Raw genomic sequence first — 17,879 nt, forward strand, 5'->3', positions numbered from 1 at the left:
ACTGGAGTCTTAAACAGTTGGTGGGGGGTTAGAGAGATGGTTCAGCGGTTAAGAGCATTGCCTGCTCTTCCAAAAGTCCTGAGTTCAATTCCCAGAAACCACATGGTGGCTCACAACCATCTGTAATGAGGTCTGGTGCCCTCTTCTGGCCTGCAGGCAGACATGTACACAGGATATTATATACATAATAAATAAATAAATATTTTTAAAAAAAAGCAGTTGGTGGGACCAGTAGTTTTGCCACTTGCTTGCTGTGCGACAGGTCATTGTTTCTTCTACTCTAAAAGGGGAATGGAAATGATAGAACCTACCTCACAGGGGTACTGTCCCTTTAAATAAATAATCACATGGCAAAAAAAAAAAATGCTAACTGTCCCAGCAGAGACTGCTCAATACATTGGCTATTATTGTTTACCTCTGCCACCCCAGTGTACTCTGGGAAGTCGGGCAAATGTTTATCAAAAGTGCTCCCTCCACCCATCCCTCTCTCCCTCCCTCTCTCTCCCTTCTTCCCTCTGTCTTTTTTCCCTCTTCTTTCCCCCTTTCACACCTGGTTTCCCTTAGCCCCTCAACACCCTCAGTAACTGTTTTGGACAATATAATTCCACACAAATCCTTTTAGAAAAGCAGGTTTATTGGTCCGGCTGCTCACCAGAACACAGCAACATGAGGGGCTCCCCTAGAGCCCACAGGAAACTGCATCTGCCCACAACTTAGGCCCCTTCAGCCCACCAGCACCAAGGGACCTCATCCTACATTCCCTGCCTTCCTCGGCTTAGGCATCTTCAATCACTCGGAGGAGGGAAGGGAATCAAGAAAAAAAAAAAGGAAAATTAAAAAAACAAAAAGCAAAGCTTCATATTGTATAAAAGGTTTGTGGTTTCCATCCCCCACCCCGCAACACACACACACCCCAAATATCAATTATCTGCGATTTTAAAAAAAGCAGAGCAGGGAAGCTAAGTAGTGGGAGGGGGGGAGGAAGCAGCTTCTAGCCAACATTTGGGGGAGGTGTTGTCTTTGCTCCTGACTAACCATTAATGGGGAGTGAAAGGGAGAACCAGTGTCCTCAGAAAACCTGGTCAATGACTAGAGAAACGAAGCCTCCAACAAGAAGCAGCAACCCTTTCCCCAACTTTCAGGTAAGGTGCCCTCAAAGGCAAGTAACGTCGGGAGGTCTTGGCAAGTTCTGCAGCTTTGCACTAGGGAAAGACCCACGCTAGAAGCTGCTGGGTGGGAGCTGGGGTGGGCAAGTCAGCAAGCGCAAGCGCGGCTGCCCCAGCTCCCCTAGGAATCTGTGCTGGAGGCCGGGACCTTTAGCACCTTGCTCTCTCCCTTCTATCCCCCCCACCCCACACCCCACACACACACACCGGAACTGCCAGTTCTCCACAGCTTGCTGCTGTCCCCTGCTGGAATCCTAATTTTCTGGGCTTGGAAAACTAGGCTTCCCAGAAGGCAATTCCCAGACCCTGGAACAGAGGATCCAGTCCCGCTTACCTCTCTTTGGAACACACTTTCTAGAACTGACTGCCCTCCTGTTCCTGAAACCGTCCTGCATCCGAAGACCCTACCAGAATGGGATTCTTGCTTTAGTTTCTGTGTATTGCTAATGAGGGCATTTCTTTCTTATTCCATTTCAACTTTCTCCTATTTTCCCCTTTCTTCCCAAAGCTCCTGGGTGCTCTTGTGTGCAGATTTTGTAGAGCTGTAAAGGTGCCCCCCACCTACACACACTCACGGACCGTCCTTTCCTGGGCTCTGCTTGACTCCTCCTACTTACTTCAGTGGAACCTTTATCCAGGGTCAAGGCACACTCTACCTCCACCCCCACCTTATTGCCGTAGGTTCCCCGAAAGACCCTCCGGTCTTCCGGTGGGCTACCTCCCACGGGAGCAAAGGTCTCACTACACATATTCTTTCTTCATGGTACTTTGATTGCCCCCGCCACCTTCTGAGCATGGACCCTATCGCTGATACACCCCAACCATCTCTTCTTATTTTTGAAAACAGGGTCTCACTGAGTTATGGGAGTTAGCTTTGAACTCACTCAGACGGGCCTTGCATTTTTAATTCTCCCCCCTCAGCCTCCCAAGGATAGCAAGCTGGCACTAAATGGCTGTCCCTACAAGGGTTATCTTTAGGATTCACTCTTTCCTCTTTCAGAAATTTTGGCGTTAGTGTCTCCTGGGGTGAGGATAAGAAAAAACAGCTCAGGAAGCAGGAATGGGGCTGCTGAGTACGAAGCTGTGCTGGAGAGGCCGAGTGGGAGGCAGATCCCCGTCGGGACCAACTAGAGAGCTAAGAAGCATCCTAGACCAGGACAAGCAGGGCATGGCCCATTCTTCCTCCTTCCTACCCAGACTGTGTCCAAACTGTGTCCATGGTGGGAGACCACCTCCCCTCGGCCTAAAGCTTGTGCTCTGAAGGGGTGCTGTTCCAGGGGGTGTGTATTCAGCTTAGAAAAAGCTCAGCCAGACTGGGGCTGAGGAGAATGCGAAATAGAAAGTTCGAAAAAGAGAAAGGAGGTGGGCAGGGGTGGGGGGATCGGGGAGAGGCAAGGTCAGGCGCTGGCCTCCAGGGCAGAGCTCCGCGAGTCCTGCTCAGTCGCTGTCGCTCTTGTCCACCAGGACGGCATCTGATTCTTCAGTGATCTCCAGCAGCGTGTGCACGTCGGGGCTGCTACCGCGCAGCAGGTCAGTGGCCTCGCCACGCTCCGCGCCAACCTCGTCGTCATCAGGACCCACCTCCACCATCTCGGTGGCCTTCAGCACCTCCACCTCGCCCTCGCGGATCTTCTTGACGTGGAAGGTGAAGGGCGGCACCTTGTAGACGGCGGTCTTCGAGCGCGCGTACACCACGTGGTCGGGCGTGAAGGACTTGCGCAGCTTGTCGCGCGATGTCTTCAGCTTCTCGCGTCGCTCCACGGGGACCAGGCGCGTGCCCAGCTTGTTCATGCGCTTCTCCAGCGTGTGCCGCGTCTTCTCCAGGTTCTCCTTAGTCTTCAGGCGCGTCTTCTCCAGGTTCTCGCGCGTGCGCACCTTGGTCTTCTCCATCTTCTCCTTGGAGAAGGCCTTCTTGAAGTCGTCCACGCGCCGCAGGCCACTGCGCTTGATGCGCTCGGCGCGGGACTCCTCGATCACCTCCTCCACTTCCACTGCCTCATCGGACGACAGCTCGATCGCGGCGTCCTCCTCGGGCCGCTCGCCCTCGCCTAGCTCATCACCTTCCTTCTCTGGCAGCGCCTCCGACTCTTTCAGCGACTTGCTCACGCTCAGTTTGGCGGGCAGCTTGACCTCATCCTAAGAGGAGAACAGAGCCGAGATAAGACTTCATCCTAAGAGGAGAACAGAGCCCACGGGAGCAGGCAGAGCGAGGGCTGAGGGATGGGACCTCGGGCGAAACCGAGTAGGGTAGTGGCGGTTCTGGGGGAGAGTATGGGACTTATATTGCAAGAGTGAAATCCCCCAAAGTTGTTCACTTTTGAACACCACAGTGCCCAGTACAGGCTGGTCACAACCTGTGCGTTGGATTGTCGCTATACACACAGGAGGAAAGAGCCAAGCTTCAGGTCAGACATTATGATCGCACTTGGACTAAATATGGCCAGGGACCCCGAAACCCTTGCACACTTATGACTACCGCTACCCCTGTCTATGATTGCTGTGAGCCACTGTGCCTCCGGAAAGTACAGCTTAACTTTGTCAATAGCAGAGCGCCCTCTAGTGTCCTGATTTACTCGCTGCCCCAAATGAGACAGAAAGTCGGTTTGGGAGTTGAGGTTGGAATGCGCTAGGGGTGAGCTCAGAGCCATCCCAGGTGGACCCCACGTAGGGCAGCTTTAAGCTAAAGTAAAGAAAATGTGTTCTTGGGATTTGATCCAGTCTTAGGGGGGAAGAGCTCTGCCTGCAGCCCCGTTTCTGGTAAGGCCAGAGCTTAAAGAGCCAGGGGTGGGGAAAGTGATCTTGGTCTACCTACAATCCCGGATGTCAAAGTCAGCCTTGGCTCTCTCTTCCTCTCAGAGGCCCTAGCACCAGCCCTATTTTCGATTCTGTGGTTTTTCAATACCCTGACTTGGGATCGACATTCCTTCATTTTAGGATCCCCCAGCACACACCACCACCACCAAAGAAGAGACGTGAACACAGAACGGAAAAGGTTCTGGCCCGGGTAAATGGGGGCTCCTATAGAGGCCCAAACTCTGTTTTAGGTATTAAAGTCCACGGAGTGAAGGGAAGGGCACATTTTTTCTAAAATATTTTCTCAAGGTCATTTTCCAGAATTATGCAATAACCCCATCCCCTGAGAAAATAAGGCAACATAAACTGGTTCTTCTCATAGAAGGATATACACAAAAAGAAAAAGAAAAATTTTAAAAAAAGAAATACACAGAAACACCTAGTCGTAGGCTACATGAAATCTTTATGCCACCTGTTATAGAAATCCCTTCCCCACACCCAATCTCTTTCCTATTCCCTCCCATTCATATCCCCTCGGGTTTCCTGGTTTACATTAGAAACTAGGAACACCTCCTCCCAACTTCCTTCCCTCCTTGTCAATAACATTAACAGGAACAAAGAGGGAATGCTGTCTCCACCTCGTCTCCCAACTGAGCACCAGCTCTATTGGGCACCAAGCCACCTCAAGCTATCTATTACTTTACTACACCTCCCAGCAAGCAAGGTAGCCTGAACACAAAGCATGCTGGGATTTGTAGTCTCCACCAGCCATAAACGGGGCTTGGTACTATCACTGGACTTCTAGGCTATGTGCCTCTTATTCACCGAGGCATTGAAAGAATGATTTTCTTGTAGTGATTATAGGAAGATCCCAGCCTCTCTTAGCATTACTTCTGACTTTGAGTCTCTTGCAGTCATCCTGCCTGCACCTAGAGACTGACATCTTTAGGATTTACACATCATTTTAGGATTTCCTAGGATTAAACACCCTGCCACCTCTTCCATGTATCTCAACCCAGATTTGCCTGTAGTTCCAGTATATGTATATAAAGCTAGGCTGTGGTAGCAGCACTCCAGAGGCAGAGGCAGGTGGATCTCTGTGAACTGGAGGTCTACAGAGTGAGTTCTAAGACAGTCAGGCTACGCAGAAAAACCCTATCTCAAAAAGCAAACAAACAAAGAGAAAAAATAACCTCTTGGCCAGGCTTGGTGATGCAGGTCTTTCATCTCAGGCTTGGATTCAGAGTTACCTTTTATGGCACTCAGGAGACAAAGCAGGTTGCTCTCCATGAATTGGAGGCCAGCCTGGTCTACAAAGTGAGTTCCAGGCCAGTCAGAACTACACAGGGATATCCTGTTTTCATTTTTTCTACCTTAGTTTGTAAAATTAAAATTTTTGTCTATCTCTCATCTCCACCATATCTCTTACCAAAGAGTAGGAAAGAGCACTCCCACACCCCTCAGCAATGTGGACAGAACAAGGAATAGTTGGGAAACAGTCCCAACTTCTGGGGAACAAATCCCTGCCCACTCCTACACTCCTGACTCTCCCACCCCAACCCCAGAAGGCAGAACCAGCCGGTCTCCCTGGCCTTTAGCTTTCTAGACAAAGGTCTTCGCCAGCTGAGCTCAGACAACTACAGGCTTTTCCTGCCTGCCAGCTTCCATTGCTGCAGTGTCGGGGAGCAATCCCAGAGAGGAAACTTTTCTGGGAAAGGTGCCTGGGAAATGTAACCCCCTTCGTGGTGGGCTTCCCTGGACTGGTGGCTCTTCCTGGAGACATCATCTGGGTGGAAGGTTGGGGGTGGGGTAAGAAAAATAACTTGGCCTGAGTCCCGGAGCAATGTCCTGCAAGCTGATTCTGAACATCACGATTAGCTTTTCCCGTCCATTAATGGATTTCTCTTTTCCACCCCCATTTCCAAGTCAGGCTTCCCTCATGACTCACAGCCTTGGAGTGCTGCCTTGGGCCCACCCAGTCTGCCTGTTGCTACAACAGCCACCAACACAATCCAAAAGCACCTCCCCTTACTCTGGGCACCCAGGCCAGGTACCTTTGTCTCAACCCTAGTGCCCTGGCAGAGTGATTAGGGCCATGGAGGGGCCTCATGGAGAGCAAGACGGGAGGGGTCTGCTTGTTCCGGTTTCCCGTTTTTATTAAACAAAACCACCACTCCCAACAGGCTTGGATTCCAGAGTTACCTTTAATGACCAGGTCCAAACAAATGCATGCACAGCCTCCCCAGCCCCTGCCAAACACACACAGCTGCCCAAGCCAGGAAGGCACCAGTCCAGGATGGACGTAGAGAGACCCCCCAGGGAGGTTCCCACCTTCTACACTTCACCTCCCAACCCTGCTGCAAAAAAAATCATTTTCTGATTATAATCTAACTGAGCATCACTATGGCCTCAGCATTTCAGAAGGGGCAGGTACTACCCAGCTGTGCAGGGGAGCCTCTCTTGATTTAGTGTTAACCAGTTCTGTCTACAGCTGGGCCAAGAAAAATAGTGGAGATGGTTCTAAGACCCCAGACCTGCTGAGAGAGCATATTAGAAGAGGCTGCGTTGTGGGGCAGATTAATTTTTTCCTTTCTTTTCGTTTCCTTTCATATATATAGTTATTGATTTTTATTGAGCTCTACATTTTTCTCTGCTCCCCTCCCAGAAAATTCTTTATGAAGGAGAAATGAAGAGGAAGTTCTAAAAGGCCAGAACCTCTGCTTTGGGTTACCAGGACAAGGACACAAGACATCAAAGGCAGGAGGGGGCTTTCTTCTACTATAGCACCCTTTCTTAGCAAGGATGGCGTTGTTCCCAAGAGGATGAAAACTGACTCTCAGAAGGTGGCAGGGCCTTGGATATTAGAATGGTTTTGTGGTCCTCCAAAGAACGTCCACATATAAACAATCACATATCATATCTATAGTATTCAATTATCATGAGGGAGGTAGATGGGGAAAAAAATCTACCAGTGTTCCTTAGGGTGGTGATTATGGAGGAAGAGATAAACAGGAGTTGAGAAGCCTTGGGCACTGGAGCCAGCTAAAAGGTCTTCCCTTTGGGCTTCTCCGAGCTGGCAACTTTTGGGTGCCCCACCCAAGGCAGGATCTGGCAAACATAAGGGATCCCTTTGCAAAACATTTTCTAAAAGAAAATGAAAAAAAAAAGTAAGTGTAAATGTTTTCCTCAGCTACAGGGAGTGGGTGAAGAGGGCACGGAACAGCTCCCAGGCCTGGGCCTCATGAAGGCCCCCCTTCAGAGAGACTCTGAGCCAAACTGGCCTGTCCCTGGGGTGGGGTGGGGGAGAGAATCAGAAGACACGCCCAGTTTCATGCAGCTTCATGCAAGGCAGCCTTCGGGTGCAGCTCAAGTCTGGTGCTGGCAGAGCTACAGTTCAAAAAGACATCAAAGGGATACAGTTCTGTGGTTGGGCACTTGCTTAGCATGCATGAGGCTCGGCGGTCCATCCCCGGCACTGGAGAACAAAATATCACCTCCAAGAAGGGGAGGACCCTTGTGTTTACCTCCCGCCCTCTCTGCACACACCACATTTGCCTGAGCGCTGCACAATGCATGCATTTTTCTAACACCCGTTCCCAGCCCATAACGGACAACAGCTTGAAAGGACAGGCCGTCAAGGCACTGACTTCCATCAAGAGATGAGCTGAGGGTAGCCAGGAGAGCGCTCTGTGCCCACTGGCCCCAGGGTCCCAGAAGATCCTACATGCTCCCACCAGCTGTTGGCTCCTCTGGGGTGGGTCGGGGCCCAGGCTCTGGGTAATTGGGCAGTGGGCTGGGCATCTGCTCAAAGGCTGGGTGCCCAGGTACTGTTTCAGGCTTCAGGTGAAAGGGCTCGGTCTCAGGCAGAAGGTCAAGAGGCACGATCTTGGGCGTGGCCGGGCCGAAGGGTGCATTCGGCTTCTTCTTGGGCTAAGATGAGGAAAAGGGGTTTAAATGGCACTTGGGATGGGTGCGGAGAAGTTGACAGGAAGAGTTCTTTGTGGCACGCAGAGCTGAATCTAGTTGAAGAGGGAGAGGCTCCGGAATGGATTAGGGTGGGCCCAAACCACATTTGAAATGCTTGGGGGCCCTAGGGCTAGAAGGGGTGGGATGACTGCAAGCCCATGAATTAATAAACACAGCTTCAACTGAACCCCTCCCACCTCCCTCCTGCCCTCTAGAATGTTCCTCGGTCCTTTCCTTGGGCTCCCCACCTTCTACCCTTGAGATGCCACCGTCATGCAGGAGATGACTACGGCTATTAAGGGGCTGGGGAGAAGGAGAAAAGAGGCTGCCAAGGAACGGAGCCGGAATGTTTCAAGACCAATTGGTAAATTCTAACAGGGAGGCTCCAATGAGCAGAAGAGACACACACTCCCTTCTTTTTATTCCTTGAGGCGGGGGGGAGGGAGGGTCATGCATGGGTGTCACCACAAATAAAGAAAGGAACATGCACAGAAGAGGGACACTCTGGCTATTTCCCTTCAGCCATGTTTCTACCTCCTGCCTCCCTCGCTACCCAGGGTTTAGAATGTCAGACACTGTAACACAGGGAGAAACGGTCTTCAGGCCTATGGGGTTCCCGGGGTGGCTTCTGACCCCCTCAAGAGCTGAGCCCACACTCTTGCTTTGGGTGAGAACTCAGGAGAGGGACAATTAGAGGGAACAGCACACTTGGACAATAGCACTGTTCAGTAAGGCATGTATTCATAAAACCCCAAAGCAGCAGCAGGTCCCAACCTGCTGAGTACGGGAAGGAGGTAAAAGCAGCAGGGAGATGGGAGGTGGAAAGTGGCTCTCCCCTAGAACCAGAGCCTAAGCAAGGGGTACCCATGACTGACCTGGAATTTAATCCTTTCACTGGGCACCGTCCCCTCCCACTGCCATGGGGCTGGGCAACCATCTTTCTTTTCTTTTCTTTCTTTCTTTCTTTTTTTTTTTAAGATTGTGGTTATTTATTATTTATACGGTGTTCTGGTTACATGTATGCCTGCATGCCAGAAGAGGGCACCAGATCTCACTATAGATTGAACTCAGGACTTCTGGAGAAGCAGCCAGGGTTCTTAACCCCTGAGCCATCTCTCCAGCCCAATCATTCTTACTTCTACTTCAGCACCCAGGAGCTGGAGCAGCTAATGGCCATCAATGTCCCACTGCTGGCCACTTGTAGCCAACACAGTAAATGTGTCTGCACATATACACATGTATACACGCACACCACAGAGCACCCAGGTAAGGAGCAACACACCCAGGATCTTGCCAAATTTGCTTGTTGTTGAATCCATATCTATTGTAGCTCAGGTTGGCCTCAACCAGGCAAGGTAGCTGAGAGTGACCTTGAACTTCTAATCCCCCTGCCTCTACTCCCTGAGTATTGAAATTACGTGCACACCCAGTCAATTTGTGGTAGTAGAGAAGGAACCCAGGGCTTTAAGGCATGCTAAGCAAGCATTCTAAAACAAAGCTAGATTCCTATTCCCTGTTTGCATGTTTGGGGTGCTGGTGATTGTTTTGAGAGGGTCTCCCCAAGTAGCGCAGGCTGACTTCTAGCTCACAACCCTGTTTCCACGGCCTCCAGAGAGCTGGGGGTCCGGCTGAGCACCAGCACAGTCAGCTGGCCGGTTTTCATCCCTCACCCCTTAAGTGACAACAGGCGCTGACTTCCCCAGTCTGGGCCCCAGCTTCCTAAGACACACCATGGAGAGGATGAAGCTGGTTATCTTCTAGCTCAGAGGGCCTGAAGGGCAGAATGGTAAAATAGTCACATTGACGGGCTTCCAAAAATTGCAGAAGCGCCCCCTCATCTCTGAGGCTGTTGCTTACCATAACATTCTGTCCCTTCTTGCCGTCACTGCCTGCTTTATGCCCTTGTCTCACCTTTTTAAAAAAGTCTTATTTATTTTTATTTAATGAACTTTAGTGTTTTGCTTGCATGTATGTCTCTGTGAGGGTGCCGGGCTCCCTGGAACTAGAGTCCAGACAGCTGTGAGCAGCCATGTGGGTGCTGGGAATTGAACCCAGGTCCCGAGGAAAAGCAGTCAGTGTTCTTAACCTCAGAGCCATGACTCCAGCTTGTCTCACCTTTTTTTTTTTTTTTTTTGGTTTTTCGAGACAGGGTTTCTCTGTGGTTTTGGAGCCTGTCCTGGAACTAGCTCTTGTAGACCAGGCTGGTCTCGAACTCACAGAGATCCACCTGTCTCTGCCTCCCAAGTGCTGGGATTAAAGGCGTGCGCCACCACCGCCCGGCCCAGCTTGTCTCACCTTTTTGACTTTGGCTTTTACAACAGTCATCTTTGACTTTTGAAAAGGGGGTAAGTGGGCAAATGGTATGCTTGCCTTCAGTCCTGGGAATGCCCCCCTAAAAACACCCTGTCTGCTTTGGAGTCCATGAGCAAGAGAGACAGCCTAAAGTCATCTGTTAGTAGGAGTGACGTGGGACACACTCCACAGTGATGAGTCTTCGCGGGAGGAAAGGGACCAGGGCAACAGGCTTTGAGTATTTTTAGATTAAAGTTTAGGGTTCTTCCAGAGAAAGGTGTCTGTGATTCACTGGGAGGACAGGAAAGAAGGAATTAAGGCTGGGTGAAGATTTGAGGAGAAGAAGCCAGCAAACTTTCGTTCCAACCATACCGTCCTCCCCTGGAATGCCGGTAAGTAACCCAAGCTCTTCAACGCCTCTGGGTCCTATCCCCAAGCCCTTGGAGCAGATCGAATGGGGACCAACTTCGCCTCATCCAAACTAGTCCATGGTTTGGGGATATGGGGCAATGGTAAATCACTTGCGTAGCATACCTGAGACTGGAAAAATTACAACTTCCAGAAAGCATTTTTTTCTCCTTTATTCCCCCTTCTAGATTCTAATATAGCTCTGAAGGCATCCGAATCATCACTTGTACGTGGCTGCTGTGTGGATTTCAACTCTCCGGAGTTGCGTGGAATTTTAGAGCAACTGCTTCCATCCACACAATGTAACCCAGACTTCCCAGAATCCCTCAGTCTACACCACGAGAAGAACTCACTTCTCCCTGTAGAATTCACTGTTCCCTAGCTAAGTGTCGCTTTATAGCTCAGAATGAGATGCCAAACTGCTAGCTTTTGTTTATAGTCACACAAGGAATCCCCCCACCCTGATCCCACTACTGGGAATTCAGACCCTTGGGTACCTTCTTCTACAGTGTCCCCTTTGCCACTTCATGACCTCCCCCACCTAAAGCAGGGAAGGTAGAATCTCATTCCCTCTTCCCTCTTTAAAAAAAAAAAAACTCGCCGGGCGGTGGTGGCGCACGCCTTTAATCCCAGCACTCGGGAGGCAGAGGCAGGCGGATCTCTGTGAGTTCGAGGCCAGCCTGGTCTACAAGAGCTAGTTCCAGGACAGGAACCAAAAGCTACGGAGAAACCCTGTCTCGAAAAATAAAAAAAAAAAAAAAAAAAAAAAAAAAAAAACTCACATCGAAGCTGGGCAGTGGTGGTGTGTCTTTAATCCCAGCACTGGGGAGGCAGAGGCAGGAGGATCTCTGTGAGTTCGAGGCCAGCCTAGTCTACAAGAGCTAGTTCCAGGACAGGCTCCAAAGCTACAGAGAAATCCTGTCTCAAAAAACCAAAACAAACAAACAGACAAACAAAAAACCCTCACACTGTCTGGGAGTCCCTTTCCAATCAGGTTCCCGCCACCCACCCACCCCTGCTCGCTCTCTAGCTCTCTCTGCCTGGCCATCTCCTTATCCTGAGTTTCCCATAAATGCTTGCCGCCCCCAGTCTTCCCTATTAGGCCTGCCAAGACACATGGCTATTTTTACCTCATTCTTTTCTCAGGCCGTGGACCTCTACAGACCTGGGAGGAGAGCAAGCAGCTTTGCTGCAACCCCCTACCCTTTCACCGCGACCTGGCACATCTGTGGGTTAGCTCAAGGAAGCTCTGCCAGCCTGAGCTCTGCCCCATGCACTGCAAGTTAGTCCTCCCCTCCGAGCATGTCCTAGAGTTAGGGATCATTTTAATTCTTTGTTAATTCTTTCCCCTGTGGGTTAGTGGCTTATCTTGAGCAACTCTTCCTTTTCAGATTCTGGGTGTGTGGGTGGGGGGGTCTGAATGTGTGTGTGTATGGGGTGCCTGTATGTACCACATGCGTGCAGTGTCCCTGCAGAGGCAGAAGAGAGTATCAGACTGCTGGAGCTGGGGTTAGATTGTTGTTACTCATCATTTGGGTGTGGGGAACCAAGGCCTGGTTCTCTGCAACAGCATGTTTATGACTTAGCCATCCTTCTAGCCGCTAGTCACCCTACCTCAGCTCTCTGGCTTGGTTCACATGTAGCCAAAGCCATCTAGTGAGTGTCCCCCATGCGACTATTGAGACAGTGGTGACTGCCAAATGCTGGAGGTGGAAGGAACGAGCAGAGAGGATGCTGACTTCAGCAGAGAAGTCCCCCACCCACCTAATCCCTGCCCTTTCTCTCAGAACTCCCCCCCACTTCAACACAGGAAGGTTTACCTCCAGGCTGAGAATGTCCCCCCAAGTTGCACAACCCGGGACATTTAAAATCCAAGTTCTTTGTGATAAGCACGGGTTCTGAAGAAGAAAGCAGCTACGATCTCAGGTCCTGTTCTCTTTCCCCACATGTCACTTGCAAGGGCCACACAGGTTCTGAAAACAATCCATGGCAGTCCCAAACCTTCTGCTGCTAAGCAGTTAGATTGCGTGGGGACAGCTCTAGATGAGCACTTTCTCCTACCAAGTGGGTGCTATAAATGGGAGAAGCAAAACGTTTTTGTTTGAAGACAGGGTTGTGTTATACGTCCCAGGCTGCCTTGGCCTCTGTAATGATGGGGCCGTGGGTATGCATCGGCAAGCAAGGCAAAACTTTTACAGGCCCCACTGGAAGAGTCCCTCAGCAGTATGTAGAGGCAGGAGCCGGGAGAGGTCCCGTTTCTGCCTCTGTCCTACCACCAAAGTCTCAATCTGCTCAGTTCTCCCCCAGACACTGTTCCCACCTGCGTTGCTCTTGATTACCCCATTAGGGAAACGAAGCTAAGGACCTCATCTCATACCATGTGGTAAATCAAGCAAGGCTCTGAGCAGTTAGCGACCACAGCTTCCCGATACAGGTTCTTGATGGTGGGGCATGTGGGAAATTTAGTCTTCCCTTTCTTTCCATTGCCCTCAGGTTTAGGAGTAGGAGCATCAACTAGGCCCAGCCAGGAGGAGGCAGGGCCCAAGCACATTTCCCTCCAGGGAAAGAGTACCAATCCCTCACTCAGCTCAGGCTTACTATTAGTGGGGTCAGGTAATGGGAGGTGAAGGGGCAAATCAACATTGAGACTCCTAGCAGGTTTAGGGGTTAGGATACAAAATCTACAGTTGTATCCAGGCAGGAGGAACCCAGAAAGGTGCAAAGAAAGCAAAGGGTGGAGCCTGAGTGTGCCAGACTCCACCCGCTAGACCCTTTACTACTGGGGACACCGCCCCCACAGTTATGCGGGGGAGGAAAGGTGATTCACCAAGCCCAGACCGCCACCTCCACCAGCCCTATTCGCTCTCCTAACGCCCACCCCTACCCGCCCCACCTGCTCTAAGGGCGCCGGAGCACCGCGAGACAGGGTGTCCCCAAGGACCTGAAAGTGCCTGGAGGCCAGGGACAGATCGCATCAAGGGGACGCGCGTGGGCAGCCGAGGCTGGTGCGGGGGCGCGGGGTAGGGTGAGGGGGGCTGACGGTCGTGTCCCTTGCATGGCGCCCCCGCCGGTGCGTGCCTGAGCCCTGAATCACCCGCTATATCGGGCCCACAGTACCGGAGGCCCCAGGCCCCAGGCCCCGGGCCCCACAGTCAGTGTCCGCTTACAGAGGGTCCCTAAAAGACCACCAGAGACCTCGGGTATTTCCCGCACAAAACTTCCTCCAAGTGGGAAGACATTTGACAGAGACAAACTGGAAGCATTCAGAGTTCCCAAGTCCAACCCGTAAACTTTTCCGCTAGGAGTTACAGACCTCAAGGAGGAGCCTGGGTCCCGGGGAGGCTCGGGATGAGCCCCTTTGTGCGCCCCAAGAGTCCGCCACAACCCGTAGCCCCCTCCAGCTGAGTTTGCAGGAAGGAGGGAGGAGCTCCTGACCGCTCCCACGGGACCAGGTTGGCAGAGAGACGAACCTCAGCCGGGTGTTCCCACCCAGATCTCAGGGCCGGGGCCGCAGGCGGGATACCCCCGCCCCCCAACTCTAGGCTCAGTCTGCCCGCGGGCTCACCTGGTAGATCATGACTTTAAAGTTGCGGCGCCTCAGCAGCTCCGCCTCGTTGACCTCCAGCTTCTTTATCTGGCCGGCCTGGCGCTCCAGGCTGCCGCGCACCGTCTTCACGTTGACGCTGACCTTGCGCACCTTCTCTAGCAACTTGCTCACGGTGTTGCTCGTGGTGGCGTGCGCCTTGCCCAGCTTACTGAGCTCGCCCTGGATGCTCTGCACAGCACCCTCCATCTCCGCCTGTCGCTCCTCCAGCTGGGCTTGGGTCAGCTGGATCTGGTCAACGGCGCCGATGATTTTATCCAGAAGGCTCAGCACTAGTACACCGTTTACCTGGTCCGACTTGATCAGCTCGTCAGAGCCGGTCCCTGACGGCTCCTCCGTGGCCGGTGCCTCCACTGGGGTGGCCTCCGGGCCCTCTGAGGAGGCGTCGGGATAACCGGAATACGGCCGCTCGACGATACGGAGCGTGACATCCTCCATGGCTTCCCGAAACCGTGCGGGTCCGGCTGCCTGGAGCCGGAGCGGGAGACCGGGAGAGAAGGAGGAGCGAGAGAGGCGAAAGCGAGCAGGAGCCTAGAGCAGAGGAAACTCGAGCCACGTCCGTGCGCACCGGGATGCCGGCCAGAACTGTGGGGCGGGGAATCCGCGAGCTGCCCCGGCTCCCAGGCCAAACCCGGAGTCTCATCGGCCATTGGCTGGCCCTACCCCAGAAAGGGAGGAACCGGGGCAGAAGGGGAGACTAACCCGGGAGGGGCGCCCCACCCTGTTCAGGATGGTTGGAATAGTTCAGAGCGGGAGTCTAGGGCCCCCTTGGCAGTGGAGGCTGTGGCAGCGGGACCGGGGCGGAGGAATGTGAGCTGGGGGAAGGAATCAGGTCCTCCGAGTGTGCTCTACTTCTTCTCTCTTTCCTTTAGTTTTTCTTTCATTCACAAACACACTTCAGCCTTTTAAGATCAAGCTGAGATTCAGATGAAGCGTGTATTAGGTGTAAGCAAATATTTTTATCTATGCCCAGTATCCTTGTAAGATCCTTGCCCTATACCATCTTCTTCAAAGGGGTTTGACGCCCCCACCCCATCTTTACACTGAGTTACCACTGTCCCGAAAACTTGTAGAGCTGTTAGTGAGAGGGAGAAAAAGAGAAGAATGATGTTAAGGTTACAGAAGGGACGCAGGCATACAAAGGTCTCTGGGTTTCTCTTAGAATCGTCAGAACAGGCAGGATTAAGGTGAGAAATGAAACATAAAGGGCTTTTAGTCGTCTCCCTAAAACCACCTCTCCCTGTGTACCCGCCAGCGGAAATCTCGCTGACTCCGACTTCAGAGTGTGTTGTCGGACTTGTTCTCTCCGGTTCCCAGAGATTAGGTGACCATTCGGGGAGATCATGGAACCCCATCCCCTTATCTAGTAGAGAAAGGAAGGCCAAGAGAAGGCAGGTGGCTCGCCAGGGTTCATTCCAGGTTACTGTTGGCTTTTGCACTTAGCCCTAGGTCTCTGGACTCCACTGGCACTCAGAATCTTTCGTTGGGGCAGGAAGTGGGGCAACTATGGCGATCGTCCCTAATGGAAACGCAAACCATCTTCTTCTTAGTATACACCAAGGAGCTGGCAGTTATGAGCAGGCGCAGAAGATTCCTTAGCACAGAGGTCTAAGACGCAGGCTGCCCTGCTCCCATATCTGGCGTTCAGCCGTCCCTGGAGCCACCCCAATTCCCTTTTCCACAGAGATACTGAAAACCTTTTCCCTGCTTGGGAAATCAGGCTTGGGGTTCCCAGGCTGAATGGGCTCGGCAAAAGGTCACTTCTAGTCTGGTACCGACTGTCCTTAAGAGGAGTAAAATATTGCTTTGTGGGTACTCAAGTCCAGCCAGAGAATCAGTAACCTGTGGAGCAGGAGATTGTCATATAGGAAATATAACTTTAGGCATCACAGAATAAAGCACACCCCAACACTCCAATCTGTTTCCTTAGAAACAAGTGACTCTCAATTGAGGTTAAAGAGTGACCCTGAGGACGGTGGTGGCCTAAAATAATCTCAGCACTCAGTTCGAGGCCAACCTGATCTACAAAGCAAGTTCCAAGACAGCTAAGGCTACACAGAGAAATCCTGTCTCTAAAACCCAAAAACCAAAAAGACAAAACAAACAAATAAGAAAACAAGCAAACAAGAAATCTGATCAAGTTTTGAGAAAAAAGAGTGACAGAAGGAAGCCTTCCTGGACCTCAAATTATTCCTGTGCCTGTACTTTAAGAATGCTGGCACCCTGAAGAGTTGGCTTTCAGGTTAAAAGCCTTGTTGCTCTTGCAGAAGACCAGGTTCGGTTCTCAGCATCCACATGGTGGCCCATGACCTTCCATAGCTCCAGTTCCAGGGAGTCTGATGCCCTCTCTGGACCTCTGCCGGCACTAGGCAAGCACATGGTGCATACACATGCTTGCAAGGAGATCACTTATACACGTAAAATAAATGAATAAATCTTTAAAAATTAAAAGAATTAGTTACATAATATTTGCGTGTGTGTGTGTGTGTGTGTGTGTGTGTGTGTGTGCAGGCATGCATGTGCAGAGATCAGAGGACAACTTTGGGGAGTCAGTTCTCACTACCGTGAATATTTGGGTCAAGCTCAGATCACCAGGCTTGGTGGCAAGCACTTTTGCCTACCACACCATCTCACCAGCGGCCCCTAAGTACATTCTCTAACGGGCAAGGTACAGACTGCGAACAGTACAGAAACAGATACAGTGGAATGAAGCAGTTTTAGCTGTTGTTTTCTTTTGGATTATAAGTGTGCCCCAGCCGGGCGGTGGTGGCGCACGCCTTTAATCCCAGCACTTGGGAGGCAGAGGCAGGCGGATCTTTGTGAGTTCGAGACCAGCCTGGTCTACAAGAGCTAGTTCCAGGACAGGCTCCAAAACCACAGAGAAACCCTGTCTCGAAAAACTTTAAAAAAAAAAAATAAGTGTGCCCCAGCGTGCCCAGCTGTTTTCGTTCCTCAAGACAAGGTTTTGCTAGCTCCAGCTGGCCTCACACTCATGGTGATTCTCCTGCCTCAGCCTCCAGAAGCCGGGATTCTAGGCATGCTCCACCATGCCCAGGTGAGGAAATTGCACTTTCTTTCCTATCCCAGCAATTAGTTTTCCCCCTAGGAAACCACTGTTAGTATTTTACTGCAGAATTCTCTGTAGCATATTTCTATACATACAAGTCAGGTGTAATCAAATACACCTGTAATTCCGGCTCTTGAGGGGCCAAGGAGAGATGATTAGGAGTTGGTGGCAAGACCCTATTTTTCTTTTCATTTTTAAATTTTATGTGCATTGGTGTTTTCCGTGTGAGGGCATCAGAAGTCCTGGAACTGGAGTTACAGACAGGAGTGAGCTTCCATGTGAGTGCTGGGAATTGAACCCAGGTCCTCTAGTAAGAGCAGCCAGTGCTCTTAACCTCTGAGCCATCTATCCAGCCCCCATATTTTTTTCTTAAAAATTAAAAAAAAATCTGGCCTTGGCGACACACAGTTTTAATGCCGCAGGGCATGGAGACGCAGAGGCAGGGAGATCTCTATAAATTTGAAGCCCTTCTAGTCTACGTAGGAGAGTTCCAGCCCAGCCAGTACTGCCCTGTTTCAAAATAAAAAAAGTAACAGAAGAAAGGAAAGACATTTTGTGTACATAGGATCATATTGTATGTACA

General features: G+C 51.2%; 1 protein-coding gene across 2 annotated transcripts; it reads right to left on the bottom strand.

The window, feature by feature from the left end:
• Nucleotides 1–613: 613 nt before the first annotated feature.
• Nucleotides 614–14,813, bottom strand: Cavin1 (caveolae associated protein 1). Of its 2 annotated transcripts, none has more exons than XM_041644025.1 (2): nucleotides 14,191–14,813; nucleotides 614–3,302 (listed from the first exon to the last, which is right to left on the bottom strand). In XM_041644025.1, exons 1-2 carry the CDS (start codon nucleotides 14,665–14,667, stop codon nucleotides 2,604–2,606), a joined length of 1,176 nt encoding a protein of 391 aa, XP_041499959.1. In that variant the 5' UTR covers nucleotides 14,668–14,813; the 3' UTR covers nucleotides 614–2,603. The 2 variants fall into 2 exon arrangements, with proteins under 2 accessions (XP_041499959.1, XP_041499960.1); XM_041644026.1 differs by lacking the exon at nucleotides 614–3,302 and adding an exon at nucleotides 6,151–7,889.
• Between the last annotated feature and the right edge of the window lie 3,066 nt (nucleotides 14,814–17,879).

Source organism: Microtus oregoni, unplaced genomic scaffold (genome assembly GCF_018167655.1).
Source record: "Microtus oregoni isolate MIOR12 unplaced genomic scaffold, Mior012 000091F_ref0000469, whole genome shotgun sequence".
Classification (NCBI taxonomy): domain Eukaryota; kingdom Metazoa; phylum Chordata; class Mammalia; order Rodentia; family Cricetidae; genus Microtus; species Microtus oregoni.

Excerpts from the sequence above, each read along its gene's own strand:
- Cavin1 (XM_041644025.1), bottom strand. The coding sequence starts at position 14,667 with ATGGAGGATGTCACGCTCCGTATCGTCGAGCGGCCGTATTCCGGTTAT. Across the intron at positions 3,303-14,190 it reads TTAAAGTCATGATCTACCAG|GATGAGGTCAAGCTGCCCGC; the intron begins GTGAGCCCGCGG and ends TTCTCCTCTTAG.